Genomic DNA, 18,112 nt, shown 5'->3' on the forward strand with positions numbered 1-18,112 from the left:
GACCCAACATGGCTGCAGTGCTGAGGGCTCCTGGCTGGGATGGCCAAGCAGGGAACCCCAACCTGCAGGGCTCTGTGCACCCAGGGGTGAGGGAAAGGCCCTCCCTTTCCAGGGGGGTTGCATGCAGGCCAACTTAACAGAGAGAATCTGCAAGTCTGGAAGCAGGTGTCTTCAGCCAGGAGGTGCTTTGTCCAAGGCGGGAATGAAGCTTTCATTTGGGTCCCTGGAGAGTTGGTTCCCTGGGTCCAGGGGCTAGGGAGTTTCACACTGGAGACCTGTGGACATCCCAGAGACCCCATGGTGTGGTGGTCTTTCCTGGGCCAGGGAGCCTTAGGGGCCTTGGGGCCAGGTCTGCAGCGAGGGAGCAGGTGTGGAAGCTGGCTCCGGTCTGCAGAGAGCCCACCAGTGCCCCCAGCACAGAGAGAAGTCCTGGCAGACAGGGTGGCTGCAGTGGGAGCTCAGTACCTCTAACAGAGACAGCGCCCAGTGCATGGAGTTCAGTACTGAGACAGCTCAGTACCTCTAAGAGAGACAGTGCCCAGTGCATGGAGTTCAGTACTGAGAGAGCTCAGTACCTCTAATAGAGACAGTGCCCAGTGCGGGAAGAGAACAGTGGGCACTCCTGAGGCAGGGGCGTTGGTGCTGGTGAAGGAAGCGGGCTCAGTAGAGGGCGGAAGAGCAGGACCTCTTGGTCTGGAATGAAGGTTCCTGAGGAGACCCCAGAGCACCATATACACCATCCCACACCATACCCCAAATGTCGGAGGCCCGCTGGCCGCTCTGCTCCCTCGAACTGTCGTTCTCCAGTGAGATCGCACCCAGCCCAGCATCTGGCACCCCCGACCCACCCGCCTCCTGCCGCACCTCCCATCTTGGGAGAGATCCTGTCATCTGGGAAACTGCTCAGCAACGCGAATTCAAGGCCCGCAGAGGGCCTGGTGGATTTGAGGTTCAGGTACCCCACCTGGACAGCCGTATAGGCCCGGGGCTTGCCTATGGCTAGCCCTCCTGCAGAAGGCACGCTGACGGGTTTCGCGTCCGGGGCCCCTGGAGGCAGCAGAGTCAAGTAGGCCTGCGAGGCCCCGCCCCCTTCACGGCCCCGCCTCCGACCTTGCCCCAGTCTCCGCCCGGCACGAACTGCCGGGAGGACCTCAGCGCGACCCCGCCCAGGGATCGGCCCCGCCCTCCCGCCCATTAGTCCTGCCTCCCGGCCCCGCCCCAGCCCCCGCGGCTCTGCAAGTTAGGCCGAAGGAACGTCCGGACTCGGGATCCCGCAAGACGCATGCGCTGGGTGGGCCCCGTGGCGTTGCCGTGGCTACGGGAGACGCTCTCCCAGAGGGCGCGCTGCGCTTCCGGGGTGGGGCGCGGCTACAGGAAGTGCGTGGCCGCCCGGGGCCATGGCGGCGCTTGCCGTCGTCTTCCTGCTGCTCTGGGCGGCATCCTGGCCGTCGGCCTCGGCCTTCGGCGAAGAGTTCTGGCCTGGCCAGTCGGCAGCCGACATCCTGTCGGGGGCGGCGTCCCGCAGACGGTAAACGCGCGTCCGCGCCATCGGTGGGGCCGGGACCGGGACCCGGAGCACAGGGCCGGGAGGCGGGGCTCGGAGAGGGGGTGCGGAGCGGCGGGGCCTCGATCTGCCCTACACCTTTGGCGCCCTGGCTTGGGGGCGCGAGCCAGGGTCGCCTGGCGACCGCGGCCTCCCGGAGCCCCATGGAAGGACAGGCTTGGGTCCACGTTAGGGGGCAGGGCGGGGGCCCCAGTTAGGTGATGCGGAGTGTTACCTGGCGTTCGAGGAGTCCCAGAATCAGATGTTCGAACAGGGTGGCTCTTAAAGCCCAGCCTTGTTTATCTGCAGGAGAATTTCCGCCCTATACAGATGCTGGTTGTTCCATAGATAAGTCTCAGGAGTGAGAAAGAAGCGTCAGTGCCCTACAGCTGTTACTGAGGGAGGGCCTGACCCAAAACAGACTGCTGGGTGCAGGGTGTACAGACGGTAGACTGGCAGTTTTGGGGAATTGGAGGCCCAGGCCAGGCGTTCCAGCATGGTCTGTTTCGCAAACGGAGGTGCAGAGAAGGGAGGGTGAGACCATAGCAGAAGCAGGAGTCCCCTCCCGGCGCCTTGTGTAGGGGAGTCCCGCTGTGGACAAGGCAGCAGTGCTCATTGGGTGCTCAGGGACCCCCAGGGTGCCAGGTCATTTTCCTAGAAACACTGGGATGCCGTCTGCATTTTGCACACACTCAAGAATGGATGCTTTTGAACTGTGCTGTTGGAGAAGACTCTTGAGAGTCCCTTGGGCTGCAAGGAGATCCAACCAGTCCATTCTGAAGATCATCAGCCCTGGGTGTTCTTTGGAAGAAATGATGCTAAAGCTGAAACTCCAGTACTTTGGCCACCTGATGCGAAGAGTTGACTCATTGGCAAAGACTCTGATGCTGGGAGGGATTGGGGGCAGGAGGAGAAGGGGACGACAGAGGATGAGATGGCTGGATGGCATCACCGACTCAATGGATGTGAGTTTGAGTGAACTCCGGGAGTTGGTGATGGACAGAGAGGCCTGGCGTGCTGCAATTCATGGGGTCACAAAGAGTTGGACATGACTGAGTGACTAAACTGAACTGAACTGATGAGTTTACTGTGGGGGTTTCCAGAGACCACCTGGCCTGTAGTATCATAACACAGGGAATGGAGAAGCAGACAGGAGAATACAGGTGTTGCCTGACTGAAGAGAGACTTGCAGAAATTAAAAACACTGACACTCTTCTCACTCATGATTTTTGTCTTGAATACTGGAAATTCATAAATAAGTTCTTGCTTTTTTCCTAATATAGGAATTATTGATAGATTTAACTCACATAAACAGCAGCCTTTTGGAGTCCTCAATAATTGTTGAGAATGTAATAATTGTTGAGAATGTGCAGGGGTCCGTAGACCAAGAAGATTGAGAACCCCTACGGGATGAGGGCTCAGATTCTAGCCATTGAGATCCTGCTGGTTTTAGCTGTGAGTTATTGCTGATGGTTAAACAGATGCTAAGATGCTTTCTGTGCCTACTCGAGGGCTCTTTAAGTAACTGGTCTCGTAGAAATGGGTGGGCTGCTGCCTCCACTTCACAGACCAGAAACTCCCAGTGGTGCCTGGTGTCCGGGCCAGGCTGCGAATGTAGGCTGTTGGGTTTTCCGCGCAGAGCCTGGCCCTGAGGCGCTGTTGCCCTGCCCACCCTGCCAGGTACCTTCTGTACGATGTCAATCCCCCCGAGGGCTTCAACCTCCGCAGAGATGTCTACATCCGCATCGCCTCCCTCCTGAAGACTCTGCTGAAGACGGAGGAGTGGGTGCTGGTGCTGCCCCCCTGGGGCCGCCTCTACCACTGGCAGAGCCCTGACATTCACCAGGTCCGGATTCCCTGGTCTGACTTCTTTGACCTTCCAAGTCTCAACAGAAACATCCCCGTCATTGAGTATGAGCAGTTCATCGCAGGTGAGGTGGGTGGTGGTCCTTTAACTGGGGCCAGGCGGTCATTGGTTTGGTGTGAATGTCCGGCCAGACCAGAGACCTTGGCCAGTGGGGCCGTCTCTCCTCAGGCCTTTGTGGAGGGGCCCTGCTTCCTGCTTCTGTTTTCCCCACGACCAGTGATCTTGGTCTTTTCGTAGTTTTTTAGGGAAATAGATCTGAAGCATCTGAGCTATGTGTCCCCTTGCCTCTGAAAACCCAAGCCAGCTTGGTGAAGTGGAGCTGTGATGGGGAGGCCGCTGCCCGGAGGCCGGCCTCGTCCCAGCTGTACCGCAGGCCTCCCTTTCTGTGCAGGCCAGGCCACTCTCCCCTGAAGGAAAGCTCGGTGCATGAGTGGCGGGGCCGTGTGCTGGCAGAGCCATGTAACGCCATGTCCTGCCTTGTTCAGTCCTGCTCAGGGTTCCTGTTTTAATGCTCTTAAGAGAGAAGAGCTGACGATTTCTTAGGATAAAGGTGTGGGAGCACACTGCTACCTTGTTTAGGAGACATGGACTTAAGTAGGGTCATCTCTGCTCCACGTCCCTGGAGCCGCCTGGAAGAGCCAAGTCACGGCTCCTGAGCGGTGGTCGTGGGACTTCTGCTTTGTGCGGCCTGGGGGCCTGAGGGTTGCGGCTCCCGCCAAGGACAGGCCCGTATGTCCTCACCAGGCTCTGTTCTCGCCGCACTGCAGGCCCTGTCGCCTGAAGACGTTTTCCCCTTCAAGGTCAGCAGGAACCACACCTGTGGGTGCTGCAGGTCTGGAGCCTTGAAGTGGCTGCTGCTAGGAAGGCGGACCCGAGGCTGGAGGTCGGCCTCCCTACCCGAGAGGGGATGGGGTGTCCCGTCTGACCCAGCTCCTCCCAGGGGGGCAGGCTCGGTCTTGCTGTGCACGGGGCTTGGCCCCCAGGGAACTGGACCCTGACTTGCTGGTGGGGCGCGGCCTCGACCACGAGCTGGGCCAAGTGATGGCAGACAGGTGTGGTTCCTGCTGCTCTGCCACCTCATCCCTTGGGCTGGGCAGCAGGGTGAGCACTGAGCCCACTGGTGACAGAGTGAAGGTGGCAGCCTTGGCCCCGCTTAAGTTTCTTCCTGCAGAGGGGACAGGCGTGGGTGCCACCCCAGAAGACCCTCAGGCCTTGTGCCGTGGGTGTATCAGCGTCTCAGTTCCGGTGTCACCACCCCTGCCTTGCAGTAGGAGCCCCTGAGCTTTGGGTGTTAGCGCCCAAGCCGAACGAATGTGGATGACCCTGGGTTTCACTCGCTGGAGCGCGCTCATTCCCAGGCTCCATCGTTCCGCCTCTGAACACCTCTTCACTGAGCACCGGCTGGTGGCCCGGAGGCTCTAGGTGTGAGGGGAGCGGTGGGTGACAGGGACGCTGACTCCTGCTCTCCTGGGCCCCCCGTTGCAGAGTGGGGGCCAAGCTTAAGTCAGTGATGGGGACACGCAGCTCTGGGGCAGGCACCAGAGCCACAGGACGAGAAAGCTGGAAGTGGTGTGGGGTCTGGGTGGTGGTCGTGGCCTGGGAAGGCATCTTTTTTGGGGAGCTGCAGTTTGAATGGCCTCACAGGGGTCAAGAGAGAGCCCTGGAGGAGATAGCTGGTCAGGGGCCTGGGGAAGGAGGGTGCCCTGGGCTCCAAGCACCCTGGGGAGGGAGCCAGAGGAGGAAGACCCGGGAGAGGAGAGGGCAGAGGACCAGCCCTGCCCCCAAGGAAGGGGAGTGTGGCCATAGAGGGAAGAGGGCCCAGGGCCCTCCCAGGTGCTGTCAGAGGTCAGGGCAGCGTGGGGCCCAGAGGAGCTGAGGGGCCTGGACGTCCCCACTGTGGCAGCCCTCCTGCCCTGTCGGACCCCCATGTCCTGAGGTCCTTTTTCCATCATCTCTCTTGTTACAAGCTCTTTCCAGTCCTGTTTGGGAAGACAGTGTTGTTCCATACAGGGTGATTCTCTGTGTCCCTATAACCTGGGATGTGGTCCCCGTTCTCGTCTGTCCTGTCTCCTCCAGAGTCTGGCGGGCCCTTCATCGACCAGGTCTACATCCTGCAAGGCTACGCGGAAGGCTGGAAGGAGGGGGCCTGGGAAGAGAAGATTGACAGCCGGCCCTGCATCGAGCCACCGCTGTACTCTCAGGACAAGCACGAGTATTACAGGTACCGCTGGGAGGTCCGCGGGCACGGCCCACGTCCAGGGCGGCTCTTGTTGCCGCATTTGGGGACTCGGGCTGTTTCAAAGTATCCGTTTCCACTTCTGATGCATTTGAACCTGGTCGTGGAGATGGCACCATCCCAGGCTGCTTTGCTGTCAGAAGTGCGGCCTGGGGAAGTGCTGTCCCTCTTCTCCTCCCTCTGCAGCCTCCACAGCCCCCTTTCCCACCTTCCCCAGCAGAGGACCAGAGTAATGTGGTTCTAAGAACTAGGAGCTCTTGAGAGCAGAGTTGGTTTGAGGATAGTTACGCCAAAACGGGCCCTGACACATAAAGCTTTATTTCCTCCGGGTTCCTCTGGGGCTGCCCTGTTTTCCCGTCATTGAACCATCCAGCTTCCTGAAAAGAGTGTCAGTGGTCTCATCAGATGAGGTGAAATTTGTGATTTCTTTAAAAACTTCCACACTATCTCTACCTGTGATCACAACCAAGTTTTCACACAAGAACTGGCTGAGCTTCTCCAGGTCAGGCTGTGCATCTGGACTTGACTCCCTGCCCACGGATGAACACACCACACTGACGGGGTGCCGTGGGTCTTATTTTCCAGAGGATGGTTTTGGGGTTACGAAGAGACGAGGGGTTTAAACGTTTCCTGTCTGTCTGTCCAGGGATCGGCCTCCGTCATCGCGCCTGTACTATTGAGAAACACGTCTGCACGGTGAGTGTCTGCGTGGTCCCTGGATGATGGCTGGTACGTGTGTGCGCGTGTGCTTGTGTGTGTTTGTGTGCCATACTGCTGTCACGGCTCGTGGCGGGGGGGAGGGGCACTCCCTGGAGGGTTAGCCCTCAGCCCTCCCCCACCCCCAGGGGGCCTGACAGTCAGGATCCAGGGAGCACCCCCCGGGAGCACTCCCAGGTGGGGCGGCCACGCCTGCTGTCTTCTGGGTGCTGCTTGGAGCAGCTGTGCTCCGAGCCTGACCTTGGTGTGTATGGTGGGGAGTTGTCTCTGGTCCCACCACTGGTGGGTGGTGCAGTCGGATTCACACCCAGATCCTGCCCCGGGGTCCCGTCTGAGCTGGTGGGGAGAGTTGGGGCCGCAGGGCGCAGGTGGGGGCGGGGGTCTGGAGGAGAGGACGGGGATGAGGGCCACGGGGTTGTGAGGCTGAAGCAGGGTCAGGGCCAGGACAGGAGCGGGACGAGTGACCGCTGAGGAAGCGGGGGCTGGGCGGCCTGCAGCTGGTCTTGGAGGCTCACCGTGGAGGAGGAGCACTTCCCCTTGAGGGGGGTGGGGGGGTCACTCCTGAATCAGGCTTTCGCGAAGCTGGGCTCTGAGAGGTCAGAGGAACAGCTCGAGCCTGGGCACAGTGCCCTGGAGGCGGCTCCAGGCTCCTTGTGTAGGAAGTCTGTCTACACGCCTGGGCTCTCTGAAGCAGAAAATCAGGCACGCGCACACCTCCCCCCAACAAACACACACTCTGGGCAGCACCAGAGGGTCAGCAGGAAGGGGCACGGGGTCTCGGGCGAGTCCAAGGGTAAGGGAAGCTCCTCTGGAGGTGCATGCTTGATTCCAGCATGCCCTGGGAGTTCCCTGCAGGTGTGAGTTGTGGGGGACTTGGGGACCCGGAAAAGCCGGCCCTCCCATTAGCCACCATCAGTGTCCTGAGCCTGCAGCAGGCGCTGAGCCCCTTCCCTGCTCTCGGGGGCCTGGAAGCTCTGCCTGTCCCAGCACTGCCCCATGTGCCAGGACTCCAGGCCGATCCCTCCTGGGCCTTCGTAAACAAAATGCAGGTGGGCCCACGTGCTCTGCTCGGTGGGTCCAATCTCCACGAAGAGAAGAAGACACACAAAGTTGCCAGAGGTTTGGGACCCTGCAATACAAGTCCTAAAACTTTGCATTTCTAAAGAAAGCGGATTTGGCTGAAGTTTTGGCCTGTGGGGCAGGTTTTTTGTGTTTTTTTGTCCTATTTGCAGGTAAGGGGATCTGAGCCCAGGAGAGACTGGTGCCCAGGGACCCTTCCGTTTAAGAGACACTGGTGGGAGGGAGCAGGGTTAGGGTTAGGTTGCTGAGATGTGAGGCCAGACAAGGCGGGGCACCCCTACAAGGCAGGGCACCCCTACCGCACAGATAACTCAAGATGTGAAAAGCACTAACCAAAGAGAGGATGGATACGTTCAGTTACATTGAAGTTTAATAAGGTTTGGAAACAAACCACAGAGAGGGGTACTTGTAGCCTGTCCTGTGGGACCCAGATGCAGACAGAGCTCCTGAAGGCCCTTGAGTACAGGGCAGGCAGCCTTGGAGCAGATTCAGCAAAAGACACAATTATGTACATTGTCGGGGGTATCAGGTACACCTTGTTTGTGGTCAGGGGGATACACTGCCCTTAGACCTGAGGAGAGACGCAGCCCACTGGCCCACAGTGCCCTTGGGAGAAAGGGCCCCAGGTGCAGAAGGAAGTGGGAGACCCCTGGGAGTGCAGGGGACGTCAGGCGGAGGTGGGCAGGCTTGTGACCCTAAGTGCCTGCAGGAGCATCCCATGCGTGTTCTGGAATATTCCTGTGAACCCCAACTGCTGCTGCTGCTGCTAAGTCGCTTCAGTTGTGTCTGAGTCTGTGCGACCCCATAGACGGCAGCCCACCAGGCTCCCCCGTCCCTGGGATTCTCCAGGCAAGAACACTGGAGTGGGTCGCCATTTCCTTCTCCAATGCATGAAAATGAAAAGTGAAAGTGAAGTCGCTCAGTCATGGCTGACTCTTAGCGACCCCATGGACTGCAGCCTACCAGGCTCCTCTGTCTATGGGATTTTCCAGGCAAGAGTACTGGAGTGGGGTGCCATTGCCTTCTCCGTTGGAAAAGCTAGGTTGTGCAAATTCAGAATTGAAGCACGACTGAGCCGTGAAAATCAAAAAGCACGGCTGCCTCCAGCAAAGGTGATCACGAGGAGCAAACAGCAAGTGGGAAAAGCAGAAGATAAGTCCAGCCCTCCCAGGGCGGGAAGTTAGGCACGGCCACCCGCCCGTGGGGGTCCTGGGGCCAGGGCACGGCTGTAGCACGCTCTCCAGGCCCCTAGAGTTGCTTCAGAACCCCACTTGGCCATTGGCGGGGTGGGATACCCACGTCTGCAGGCTGTGCTGTGTTTTGTCCTAAAACGGAGTCTTCAGAAACAGTCTCTGTTCTCACAGGGACCCCGGGCCACCACTGGGTCCATCCCGTCCCATCTTTCCAGGACTCTTCTCCCACCCAGTGCTCATGTCCGTCTCCCTGTTGAGCACACGTGTACTCACACCACAGGCGTGTTCTCTGCAGTGTCCTGTTTGTCTCTTGCACAGTTGGTGGTACCCTTTGGGAGTCTCTGTGAGGTAAGACCCGTGAGGTCACTGCAGAGGTTGCCATGTTCCTCTGCAGCTGTCCTCGCACAGAGGAAGAGGGTTCATGGAACCTGCCTGAGTTGGTGGCCTTTGACCAGTCCCAGGTTTTGCCATCACAAACAGGAACCGTGTTTGCACAGTCATGGGGGAGTGAGGACACAGGCTTTTGCCTGGAACAGAAGCTGGGTCTTGCTTTCCGAGTGGTGGCCACCGAGCCGTGGTTGCCACGCAGCCCCGGGCAGGGCGCTTTGGGCTCTGGAGCTGACGAGTGAGGGTGGACCTCTGCTATGTTCATTTGTGTTTCTTTGATTTCAGAGTAAAACCATGTTGAAAAGCTCTTTTGAAATGATTTTCTGTGAAGTATCTATTTAAATATTTTGCCAATTTGTTTCTCTGCAGAAGTTTTAAACTTACATATTCAAAGTTGTTAACTTGTTTATTCTTTAAAGGTTTCTCTGTGTGTGTGTGTGTGTGTGTATGTGTGTGTTTTAAATAATCTTTTAGTTCAGTTCATTCGCTCAGTCATGTCCAACTCTTTGCTACCCCGTGGACTGCAGCACACCAGGCTTCCCTGTCCATCACCAACTCCTGGAGCTTACTCAAACTCATGTCCATTGAGTCAGTGATGCCATCCAACCATCTCATCCTCTGTTGTCCACTTATCCTCCCGCCTTCAATTTTTCCCAGCATCAGGGCTTTTCCATTGAGTCAGTTCTTCGCATCAGGTGGCCAGAGCTTTGGGAGTTTCAGCATCAGCATCAGTCCTTCCAGTGAATATTCAGGACTAATTTCCTTTAGGATGGACTGGTTGGATCTCTTTGCAGTCCACGGGACTTTCAAGAGTCTTCTTCAACACCACAGTTCAAAAGCATCAATTCATTGGCGCTCAGCTTTCTTCATAGTCCAACTCTTACATCCATCCATGACTACTGGAAAAACCATAGCTTTGATTAGATGGACCTTTGTCAGCAAAGTGATGTCTCTGTTTTTTAATACGCTGTCTAGGTTGGTCATAACGTTCCTTCCAAGGAGCAAGCATCTTTTAATTTCATGGCTGCAGTCACCATCTGCAGTGATTTTGGAGCCCAAAAGAAGTCTCTCACTGTTTCTGTTGTTTGCTCATCTATTTGCCCTGAAATGATGGGACCGGATGCCATGATCTTAGTTTTCTGAATGTTGAGTTTCAAGCCAAGGTTTTCACTCTTGCACTTTCATCAAGAGGCTTTTTAGTTCTTCTTGGCTTTCTACCATAAGGGTGGTGTCATCTGCATACCTGAGGTTATTGATATTTCTCCCAGCAGTCTTCATTCCAGCTTGTGCTTCATCCAGCCTGGCATTTCACATGATGTACTCTGCATATAAGTTAAGTAAGCAGGTGACAATATATAGCCTTGATGTACTCCTTTCCTGATTTGGAACCAGTCTGTTGTTCCATGTCCAGTTCTAACTATTGCTTCTTGACCTGCATACAGATTTCTCAGGAGGCAGGTCAGGTGGTCTGGTATTCCCATCTTTTGAAGAATTTTAAGGCTTTAGCATGGTCAATCAACCAGAAGGAGATGTTTTTATAATCTTTACCATTTCAGTATTCTTAAAAATTCTTTCTTATTCTACTTTTTATAGTTTCAGTTTCCACAATTAACTCTGAGCCCCTGAGCATCTGTTTTGGCTTAAAAATGGAGCCTCTGATCACCCCATCCGTGTCCCCCACCCAGGCATCTGGGAGCCACCCTCTCCAGGGTTGTCCTGCCCAGGGGGCCAGCCTGGAGTGGATGTGGCCTGTTCTGGAGGGTCCTCTCTGTGTGTTCTGACTCTTCAAGTTGCTTGATGAGCTCAGGTGGGCAGCTTCTTCTGCCCCGCACTTTGAAGGATCGAGTTGACGCTTCCCTGAAGAAGGGGCCTGCGTTTTGGCCGGAGAAGGACACACAGGACGAGGCTTCTCTTTCGTAAGGTGATCCTTAGAAGCAGGGGTAAGCGCTCACTCACTCCTTTGGGCTGGCTGCGGTGGCTTGGCTTTGCCCTTTACCCAGGAGTGCGAGTTAAGCCACAGCTGCTCCAACGTCAAGCCAGCTCCGCGTTCCTGGTACGAGCTCCATCTGTCGTTTGTTTTTCTCTTAGTGTGTTGCTGGGTTCTGTTGGCTGGTGTTATTCGTTTTGTGTATTTGTGTGGTTTTTTGCACTGATAGTCACAAGTGAGCTGGCTGCTGAGAAGTTCAGTGGAGTCACAAGTGAGCTGGCTGCTGAGAAGTTCAGTGGCTGGGGCAGGAGCGAGTCCGTGAACATTCAGAGCCACCGAGGAAGCAGAAGCCCTCTGCAGACGGCTGCCTTTGAGAGGGTTGTCAGAGGCTTGCCCTCATGCACCCAGCTGACCCTACAGGGTTTGGACCCGCTCAGGTTTTGTCCTGGACTGTTCCCTGGCCCAGGGCCCTCCCACATGACAGTACTCAGTGGAGCACATGGGCATAAAGACCTTTTTCTGTTGTTTAAAAATAGGTCTGTGATGTTGGACCGAGCCGAGAACCTCCTCCACGACCACTACGGCGGGAAGGAATATTGGGACGTGAGTGTTGCCTCGAGCACCTGTGTGAACGTGTGTAGTTTGGGAAATACATCCCCCCGCCCCGGCCTCAACACACACTGACACACACGCACACACACGGAGCAGCTCCTGTGTCCGCCTGCTGACTGACACAATGAGGCCCAGAGCATCTGGGGGTGGCCCCACCGGCAGGTGCTCCCTGCCTGCCCACGGAGGTGCTCCTGGCAGAGGGCTGGGGCGTCCCGGTCCCTCCTCCTGCACTGGCTGTCCCTGCTGCTGGCACCGGGAGCCTGGACAAGAGCTCTGGCCCCACGTGCTCAGCCATGGGAGGTAGGCGCTGTCTGCTCGACTCCTTGACTGTGGGACTGGGCTCTGCTTTGGCGGGGAAGTGCTGGCTCTGGTGGATGGATGGTGATGGAGGTGGGCCAAGGCCTTCCGTCCTGGGGTGGGGACGCCTAGTCATCAGGTGTCTGGTTTGGAAAAGAGGTGCCGTCCTGCCCATGGAGGCCCAGTGCAAAAGCATCAGACGTTCCCTGAGAAGAGCCCTCGGCTACGAGGTGGAGACCCAGGTGATATCGGCACGCCTGGCCTGTCCACGGCTCTGCCAGGAGCATCAGGGTGGGTGGGCAGGCTGCAGGGACAGCTCCCACCCTCCCACGGGTACCAAAACTGACTCTTAGCAGGGGCGTTTGTCTGTTGTTGACGTGAAATAGAAGTGGGGGTTGGGCTGGGCAGAGGCCCCCAAGTGAGAGCCCTGCTCCTTGGACTCGGGCACCTCCTGAACGGGTGGTTTCAGAATCACAGAAGGGCCGTTGTCATCACGTGCACATGGGTTCTGTGCCTCTCGGCAGCACTGGGCCCCACCAGCCCTGCAGGGTGGTGACCCCTCAGCACTTTCCTGACCCTGCCCGTCACAGTCAAGGGCCCCAGGCCACGGGGACTCTTGGGAGGAGAGAGCGCTGCAGCGTCGGCCTGCACAGCCCGTCGGAGCATACCAGGCCGATGTGGCCACGCCCCCTGGACGCTCCTGACTCCGAATGGTGGGCTCCACCTTGAATCCACTGCCTGAGGCCCTAGCTCGCTCGTTGCCCTCATGTTGGACTCTGGACGGATGAGGGGGTTCTGGGGACAAGAGGGAATGGTGGGCGAGGAGGGTTGGTGACAGGCTCATGGCCTGTCTTCCTGCAGACCCGGCGCAGCATGGTGTTCGCCAGGCACCTGCGGGCAGTAGGGGACGAGTTCAGGAGCAGGTACCTCAACTCCACGGACGTGGCCGATGGAATCCCCTTTGAGGAGGACTGGACCCGGATGAAGGTAACCCCCTCCCCCGTAATCCTGGGGGGCGGGGTGCATTTCTCTCTTGAGATGCCTCACAACTAAGCCCTTAAGTTAGGAATGGTCTGAAGGGGGTATGCTTGCCCGTCACAGGGCTCCTGGCCCTGCACCCCAGTTACCCAAGCTACTGCTCATCAGCAGGGAGCCCCATCCTAGTGTAAACCTGAGGACATTGGTAATCAGTCCAGGGACAGACCCCATCAGGCCCTGAATCCTGCCTGCCTGTCACCAGCTCAGCCAGTTTGGTCCCCCTTCACCAGGTCAAGCTGGGCTCCTCGCTGGGGGGCCCATACCTGGGCGTCCACCTGAGGAGGAAAGACTTCATCTGGGGGCACAGGGAGGACGTGCCCAGCCTGGACGGGGCCGTGCGGAAGATCCGCAGCCTCATGAAGGCCCACCAGCTGGACAAGGTGTTCGTGGCCACAGATGCTGTCAGGAAGGGTATTCAGCTCCTGTCCATCTGTTCCTCCCTGGGTTAATAGCGGGGTCGTGTTTCTGTCCTCGTCCCCCACCCTATGGTCCTGCTTGTGGGCATGTGTGCGCGAGTCCCTCTTGGCCTGTGTGAGTCGGCATGTGTATATGCGTGTGCTAGTCCCCTGCAGTCTGTGAGTCATAGGCACATGTGCGTGCATGTGTGAGTCCCCTGTACCCTGCAGAGTTGTGGGTATGTGCATGCCTGTGCGAGACTCCTCTAGGCTGTGCGAGCCCCCCGCGGTGCCCTCTTACCAGCCCCCTCGCGCCCACAGAGCTGGAGGAGTTGCGGAGGCTGCTGCCTGAGATGGTGCGGTTCGAACCCACGTGGGAGGAGCTGGAGCTCTACAAGGATGGGGGCGTGGCCATCGTGGACCAGTGGATCTGTGCGCACGCCCGGTGAGCGCCCCCTCACCTACGGCCGTGTTCCTGGCTGAGTCCTCGTGCAGACGGGGCCGGTCTGCTCGCCCACCCATGAGTCCTGAACCCAGGTCGCTTGCTGGTGACCAGCTGCAGGGAACCCTGGCCAAGGGGACTGGGGCGAGGGCCCGGGCAGGCGTCTGGGTGGGTGGTGGATGGGGGATTGTGCTGCAGCCCTGGTGACAGACAACCTGTTCCTCGGCAGGTTTTTTATCGGCACATCAGTCTCCACGTTCTCCTTTCGAATTCACGAGGAGAGGGAGATCCTGGGCTTGGACCCCAAGACAACATACAACCGGTTCTGCGGGGACGAGGAGAAGGCGTGTGAGCAGCCCACTCATTGGAGGATTGCATACTGAGCCCACACGGCTGCCCGAGGACACGTGTCCCCTCCCGGACCTCAGGCTGTGGACCCCGCGGAGCGGTGCTGTGCACCGCCTCGGCCCGGTTGTCTGTCTCTCAGCCGGCACCTCTGCATCCCCAGGACTTGGGTTGCTTTCACTTGGGATCCATCTGGAAGCGCGCGTCTGCAGCCAGCGAGGCCCCCGGTGATGCCGCGGAGGTTCTGACTTGTCCCTACTGACCTTGGTCTGTGGGGTTTCCAGCAGTGTTGGCAAGCGTGGTACCTGGGCTGCTCCAGCCCTGGGCCAGTGGACGCAATGCTGACTCTGTCTGTGCCCCAGAGCAGTGCCCTTGGCCCTGCCCTTCTCCCCACAGAACTCCATGCCAGCTGGATGGCAGGTGGACCCCACCTCACCGGGGCTGGGCTGAGACTTGCTGGGGGCTGTGATCCCCACCCCTCGCCTTGGCCTGAGTCAGAGCTCCAGAACGTTCCTCAGGAGGGCCCGGTGCTCTGTGCCCATATTGGGGTGGGGGTGGGGGGAAGTCCTTCTGGGATGGTCTGCAGGGTCTGTCCAGGTGGTGTGGTCTAATGGCCCCAGCAACGTGGTGGGCAACCGGATGCTCGTCCTTGAAGCCTCTGTGCCCCCGCCCCCCCCCGCCCCCCGCCTTGTGGGCAAAGGGAGCAGCTGAGAGGAGCAGGGTCAGTCCAGCCTCAGACCGGGCGCCCAGCTTCGCCAACACCTGGGGTGACCGCTGACGTGGGTGTGGGGAGCCAGGCGGAGTTTGCGGGTGGGATAGAGCCCTGACCTCCTGCGTCTCCTTCAGGGTCCTGGGTGTTGTTCTCGGCCGTGCAGGGTGGAACGACAAGATATTTATTCTTTCTCCGTTTGTACATCAAATGTTAATAAAAATACATTTCCTAAAAGCGGTGCTGCTTCCGCCCGAGTACTCTTTTGGCCAAGAGCTAGACCAAGCGTTTGGACTTAGTCGTCACCTTCCTCTTTCAGGAAGGCAAGCTGCTTTGTCATCAGCATGCTTGTGGGTGTGAGCATGATGGAGGCACTGCCCACACCACCAGCCCTTCTGTCCTTTACTCATGGCCCCCAGATGTGTTGGTAAAGAGTCTGTGGTTCCAGACGTTTTGAGAACTGCTGTCTAGGCACCAAGTGGTGGGAGCCCTGAGGTCACGGAGCCCCGAGGCCATCAGCAAAGCCTCCCACGGTGGAGATGGCTTGGGGTGCTGTGTGGGGACAGGAGGACCCCCTTTCATGGGCCAGGCCAGGATGGGTCCCTGGGGACACACATCCCAGAGGTGTCTGGTCAGAGGGTGGGAGGAGCAGGTGGCAGATGACCCACGCCCTCTGGAACTGGCACCCTCTCTCCTGGGGGCGGGGGCAGGGGGGAGGGTTGTTCAGTCGCTCAGTTGTGTCCGACTCTGCAACCCCATGGACTGCAGCACCCCAGGCTTCCCTGTTTCACTATCTCCTGAAGTTTGCTGAAACGCATGTCCATTGAGTTGATGCCATCCAACCATCTCATTTTCTGTAACCCTCTTCTGCCCTCAGTATTTCCCAGCATCAGGGTCTTTTCCAATGAGCCGACTCTTCATAGCAAGTGGCCAAAGTATTGGAGCTTCAACTTCAGCATCAGTCCTTCCAGTGAATATTCAGGGTTGATTTCTTTTAGAACTTACTGGTTTACTCGCCTTGCTGTCCAAGGGACTCTCAAAAGCCTTCTCCAACACCACAGTTGAAAAGCATCAGTTCTTTGCACTCAGCCTTCTTCATGGTCCAAATCACATCCATACATGACAACTGGAAAACCATAGCTTTGATTATACAGACCTTTGTCGGCAAAGTAACATCTCTGATTTTTAACATGCAGTCTAGGTTTATCATAGCTTTTCTTCCAAGGAGCAAGCGTCTTTTAATTTCATGGCTGCAGTCACTGTCCGCAGTGATTTTGGAGCCCAGGAAAATAAAATCTGTCACTCTTTGCATTGTTTCCCCATTTGTCTGCCACGAAGTGATGGGGCCAGATGCCATGATCTTTGTTTTTGCATTCAGAGGCTGTAACACCTGGTGAGGAGGGGCCTCACCAAGCCCCTCCAATCTCTCCTCCAGACCCCCAGATCTGCTCCAGCTGATGACTGCTGACGCACTGATCACTCAGCGTTGACATTCTGGAACGCAGACCTTTGAACTTTCAGGGCTGCGTCTCCTTGTCTGTGGAGAAGGCCAGGAGTCTGGTGCACAGGCAGGAGCCAAGCCAGTGCTCTGATCGCCTCCCACCCTCCGCACCTGCCCCGCCCCCGCCCCGCCCCACCCCTTCCTCAAAGGCAGGCACAGTTCAACCTCAACCAAGTGGAGAGGCTGGCCTGAGATAAATGTTCATGTCCCTCCTGCCTGCTGGTTATCTCTGTGATTAAGTCAGCCCTTGTTCAGGGAGGCCATGACACAGCCAATTAACTCTCAGGACATTGTCACCAGCATTCAGAGAAACCCAGACAATCATGTGGTCCTTTCCAACCAAGAGAGGGAGGTGAGAGTGGAAAATTCAAAGACATCACTTACAATGAAGATGGACTTCCAGAAATCCTTCTGTCTTGGCTCATGTACCTGATTCTGGCCGTGGACCCAGGGGTCAAGGCCGATGATGTCTAGGTATGGATTTGGGAAGAGCAGGAGCCCCCTCTATGGGGACAGGGAACTCCCGTCCAGGCGTCCCACCCTAGGTGACCAATTTGGGTGAGAGAACCAGGGCCTGGGCTCCTCCGAGAGGGAAGAGACTTCTGCGGCAGGAGCCCACCTGCTGGCCCAGAGGATGTCCCGGGGGCGGGCATCTGGGCCTGGGCCCCCTCTAGATGGGAAGATGGGATTCTCTTCCTGAAACCAAGCATCAATCAAGAGAACAGAAACCCTGCCAAACTCTGCCCTCCAAAAATCATATCTGCCTCCTGAGGCCACCGCCAAGGAGGCCAAGCTGAGGGAATGGGACGAACGAACCAGTGGAAACCAGACACCTCCTGGGTTAGGGCTGGTAACAGGACTTCTGCTCGCCTGGCTTCAGGGAAGGCTCTACCAGCAGACACCTCTCACCTGCTGGTGTCCAGGGAGGCGCAGGAAAGGTACAGGGGGCCAACATACCTGAGCTGCCCCCAGGCACCCCGAGCCCTCGCCTGGACACACCTCAACCCCTCACCCCAGGCACCTCGAGCCCTCACCTGGACATACCTCAGCCTCTAGCCCTCACCTGCACACACCTCAGCCCCCCCACCCCAGGCATCCCTGAGCCCTCACCTGGACACACCTCAGCCCCCCACCTCAGGTACCCCTGAGCCCTCACCTGGACACACCTCAGCCCCTCACCCCAGGCCTCCCTGAGCTCTTGCCCCAGGCTGCCAGACCGGTGTAGGAAAGTTAGGAGCCCCTGGATCCTCAGATGACAGTATCTCTGGGGGCCTGGTGGGGGTTGGTTCTCCAGAGCCTCCACACCCCACCTGCCCCTGTGTCTGCCCAGGGCACCAGACGCCGTGAGCCTCTCTGACTCCCCACTGCCCCATCGCAGCCACCCTGGTATGGCTAGGCCAGGCCTCAGACTGCCAGTAGTTGGCTGCGGCCGTGCCCCCGGGCTTGAGCTCCAGAGAGGGCTCAGGAGGAAGGCCGTGGGGCTGCCTCCTGCCCACTCTCCTGCTGACCTGCAGGGCTGGGCCTGGGGGCCTGGCCACAGGAAGGCTGCAGGCTTTGGTCGCTGTCTGGCTCTGCTGTGTGCGAGCTCCCTCCAGGGTCAGCCGGGCCCTGAGCCCTTCCATCAAAGGGTAGGGTAAGAGCTCCTTGCCCACGGTCACCATGATGCCGCTGGAGACCCCAGCTGCTCACCTGCCTCTTTTCCTCCTGACCCATGAAGAAGCCTGTGTTGGGTCCTCTCTGGGCCACCCCATTGCCCACCAACCCACGGCTCCTGCCCAGTTGGCCCAGTGGACGTGGAAGCTAGGGCCCTATTCCTGGAGACT

The 18,112-nt window shown here is 58.0% G+C and overlaps 1 protein-coding gene across 3 annotated transcripts; it reads left to right on the plus strand.

Annotated features, from left to right (window-relative positions):
* The first annotated feature begins 1,381 nt into the window (after nucleotides 1–1,381).
* Nucleotides 1,382–15,025, plus strand: POFUT2 (protein O-fucosyltransferase 2). 3 transcript variants are annotated; one of them, XM_086324550.1, is made up of 9 exons: nucleotides 1,382–1,528; nucleotides 3,224–3,474; nucleotides 5,487–5,631; nucleotides 6,232–6,342; nucleotides 11,487–11,553; nucleotides 12,721–12,846; nucleotides 13,128–13,308; nucleotides 13,614–13,737; nucleotides 13,964–15,025. In XM_086324550.1, the coding sequence occupies exons 1-9, from the start codon at nucleotides 1,398–1,400 to the stop codon at nucleotides 14,115–14,117; spliced, it is 1,290 nt and encodes a 429-aa protein (XP_086180676.1). In that variant the 5' UTR covers nucleotides 1,382–1,397; the 3' UTR covers nucleotides 14,118–15,025. The 3 variants fall into 3 exon arrangements, with proteins under 3 accessions (XP_086180676.1, XP_086180591.1, XP_086180761.1); XM_086324465.1 differs by lacking the exon at nucleotides 13,128–13,308; XM_086324635.1 differs by lacking the exons at nucleotides 1,382–1,528; nucleotides 3,224–3,474; nucleotides 13,128–13,308 and having other exon boundaries at nucleotides 6,293–6,342.
* Nucleotides 15,026–18,112: the final 3,087 nt, after the last annotated feature.

This window comes from Bos grunniens, chromosome 1 (assembly GCF_055505025.1).
Source record: "Bos grunniens cultivar Pamir isolate PY7600 chromosome 1, Bosgru_T2T1.0, whole genome shotgun sequence".
Taxonomy (NCBI): Eukaryota; Metazoa; Chordata; class Mammalia; order Artiodactyla; family Bovidae; genus Bos; species Bos grunniens.

Bases quoted from the DNA above. Each gene is read 5' to 3' on its own strand.
- POFUT2 (XM_086324465.1), top strand. From the start codon at position 1,398: ATGGCGGCGCTTGCCGTCGTCTTCCTGCTGCTCTGGGCGGCATCCTGG. The intron at 1,529-3,223 runs GTAAACGCGCGT...CCACCCTGCCAG, and splicing joins GGGGCGGCGTCCCGCAGACG to GTACCTTCTGTACGATGTCA. The intron at 5,632-6,231 runs GTACCGCTGGGA...CTTATTTTCCAG, and splicing joins GACAAGCACGAGTATTACAG to AGGATGGTTTTGGGGTTACG.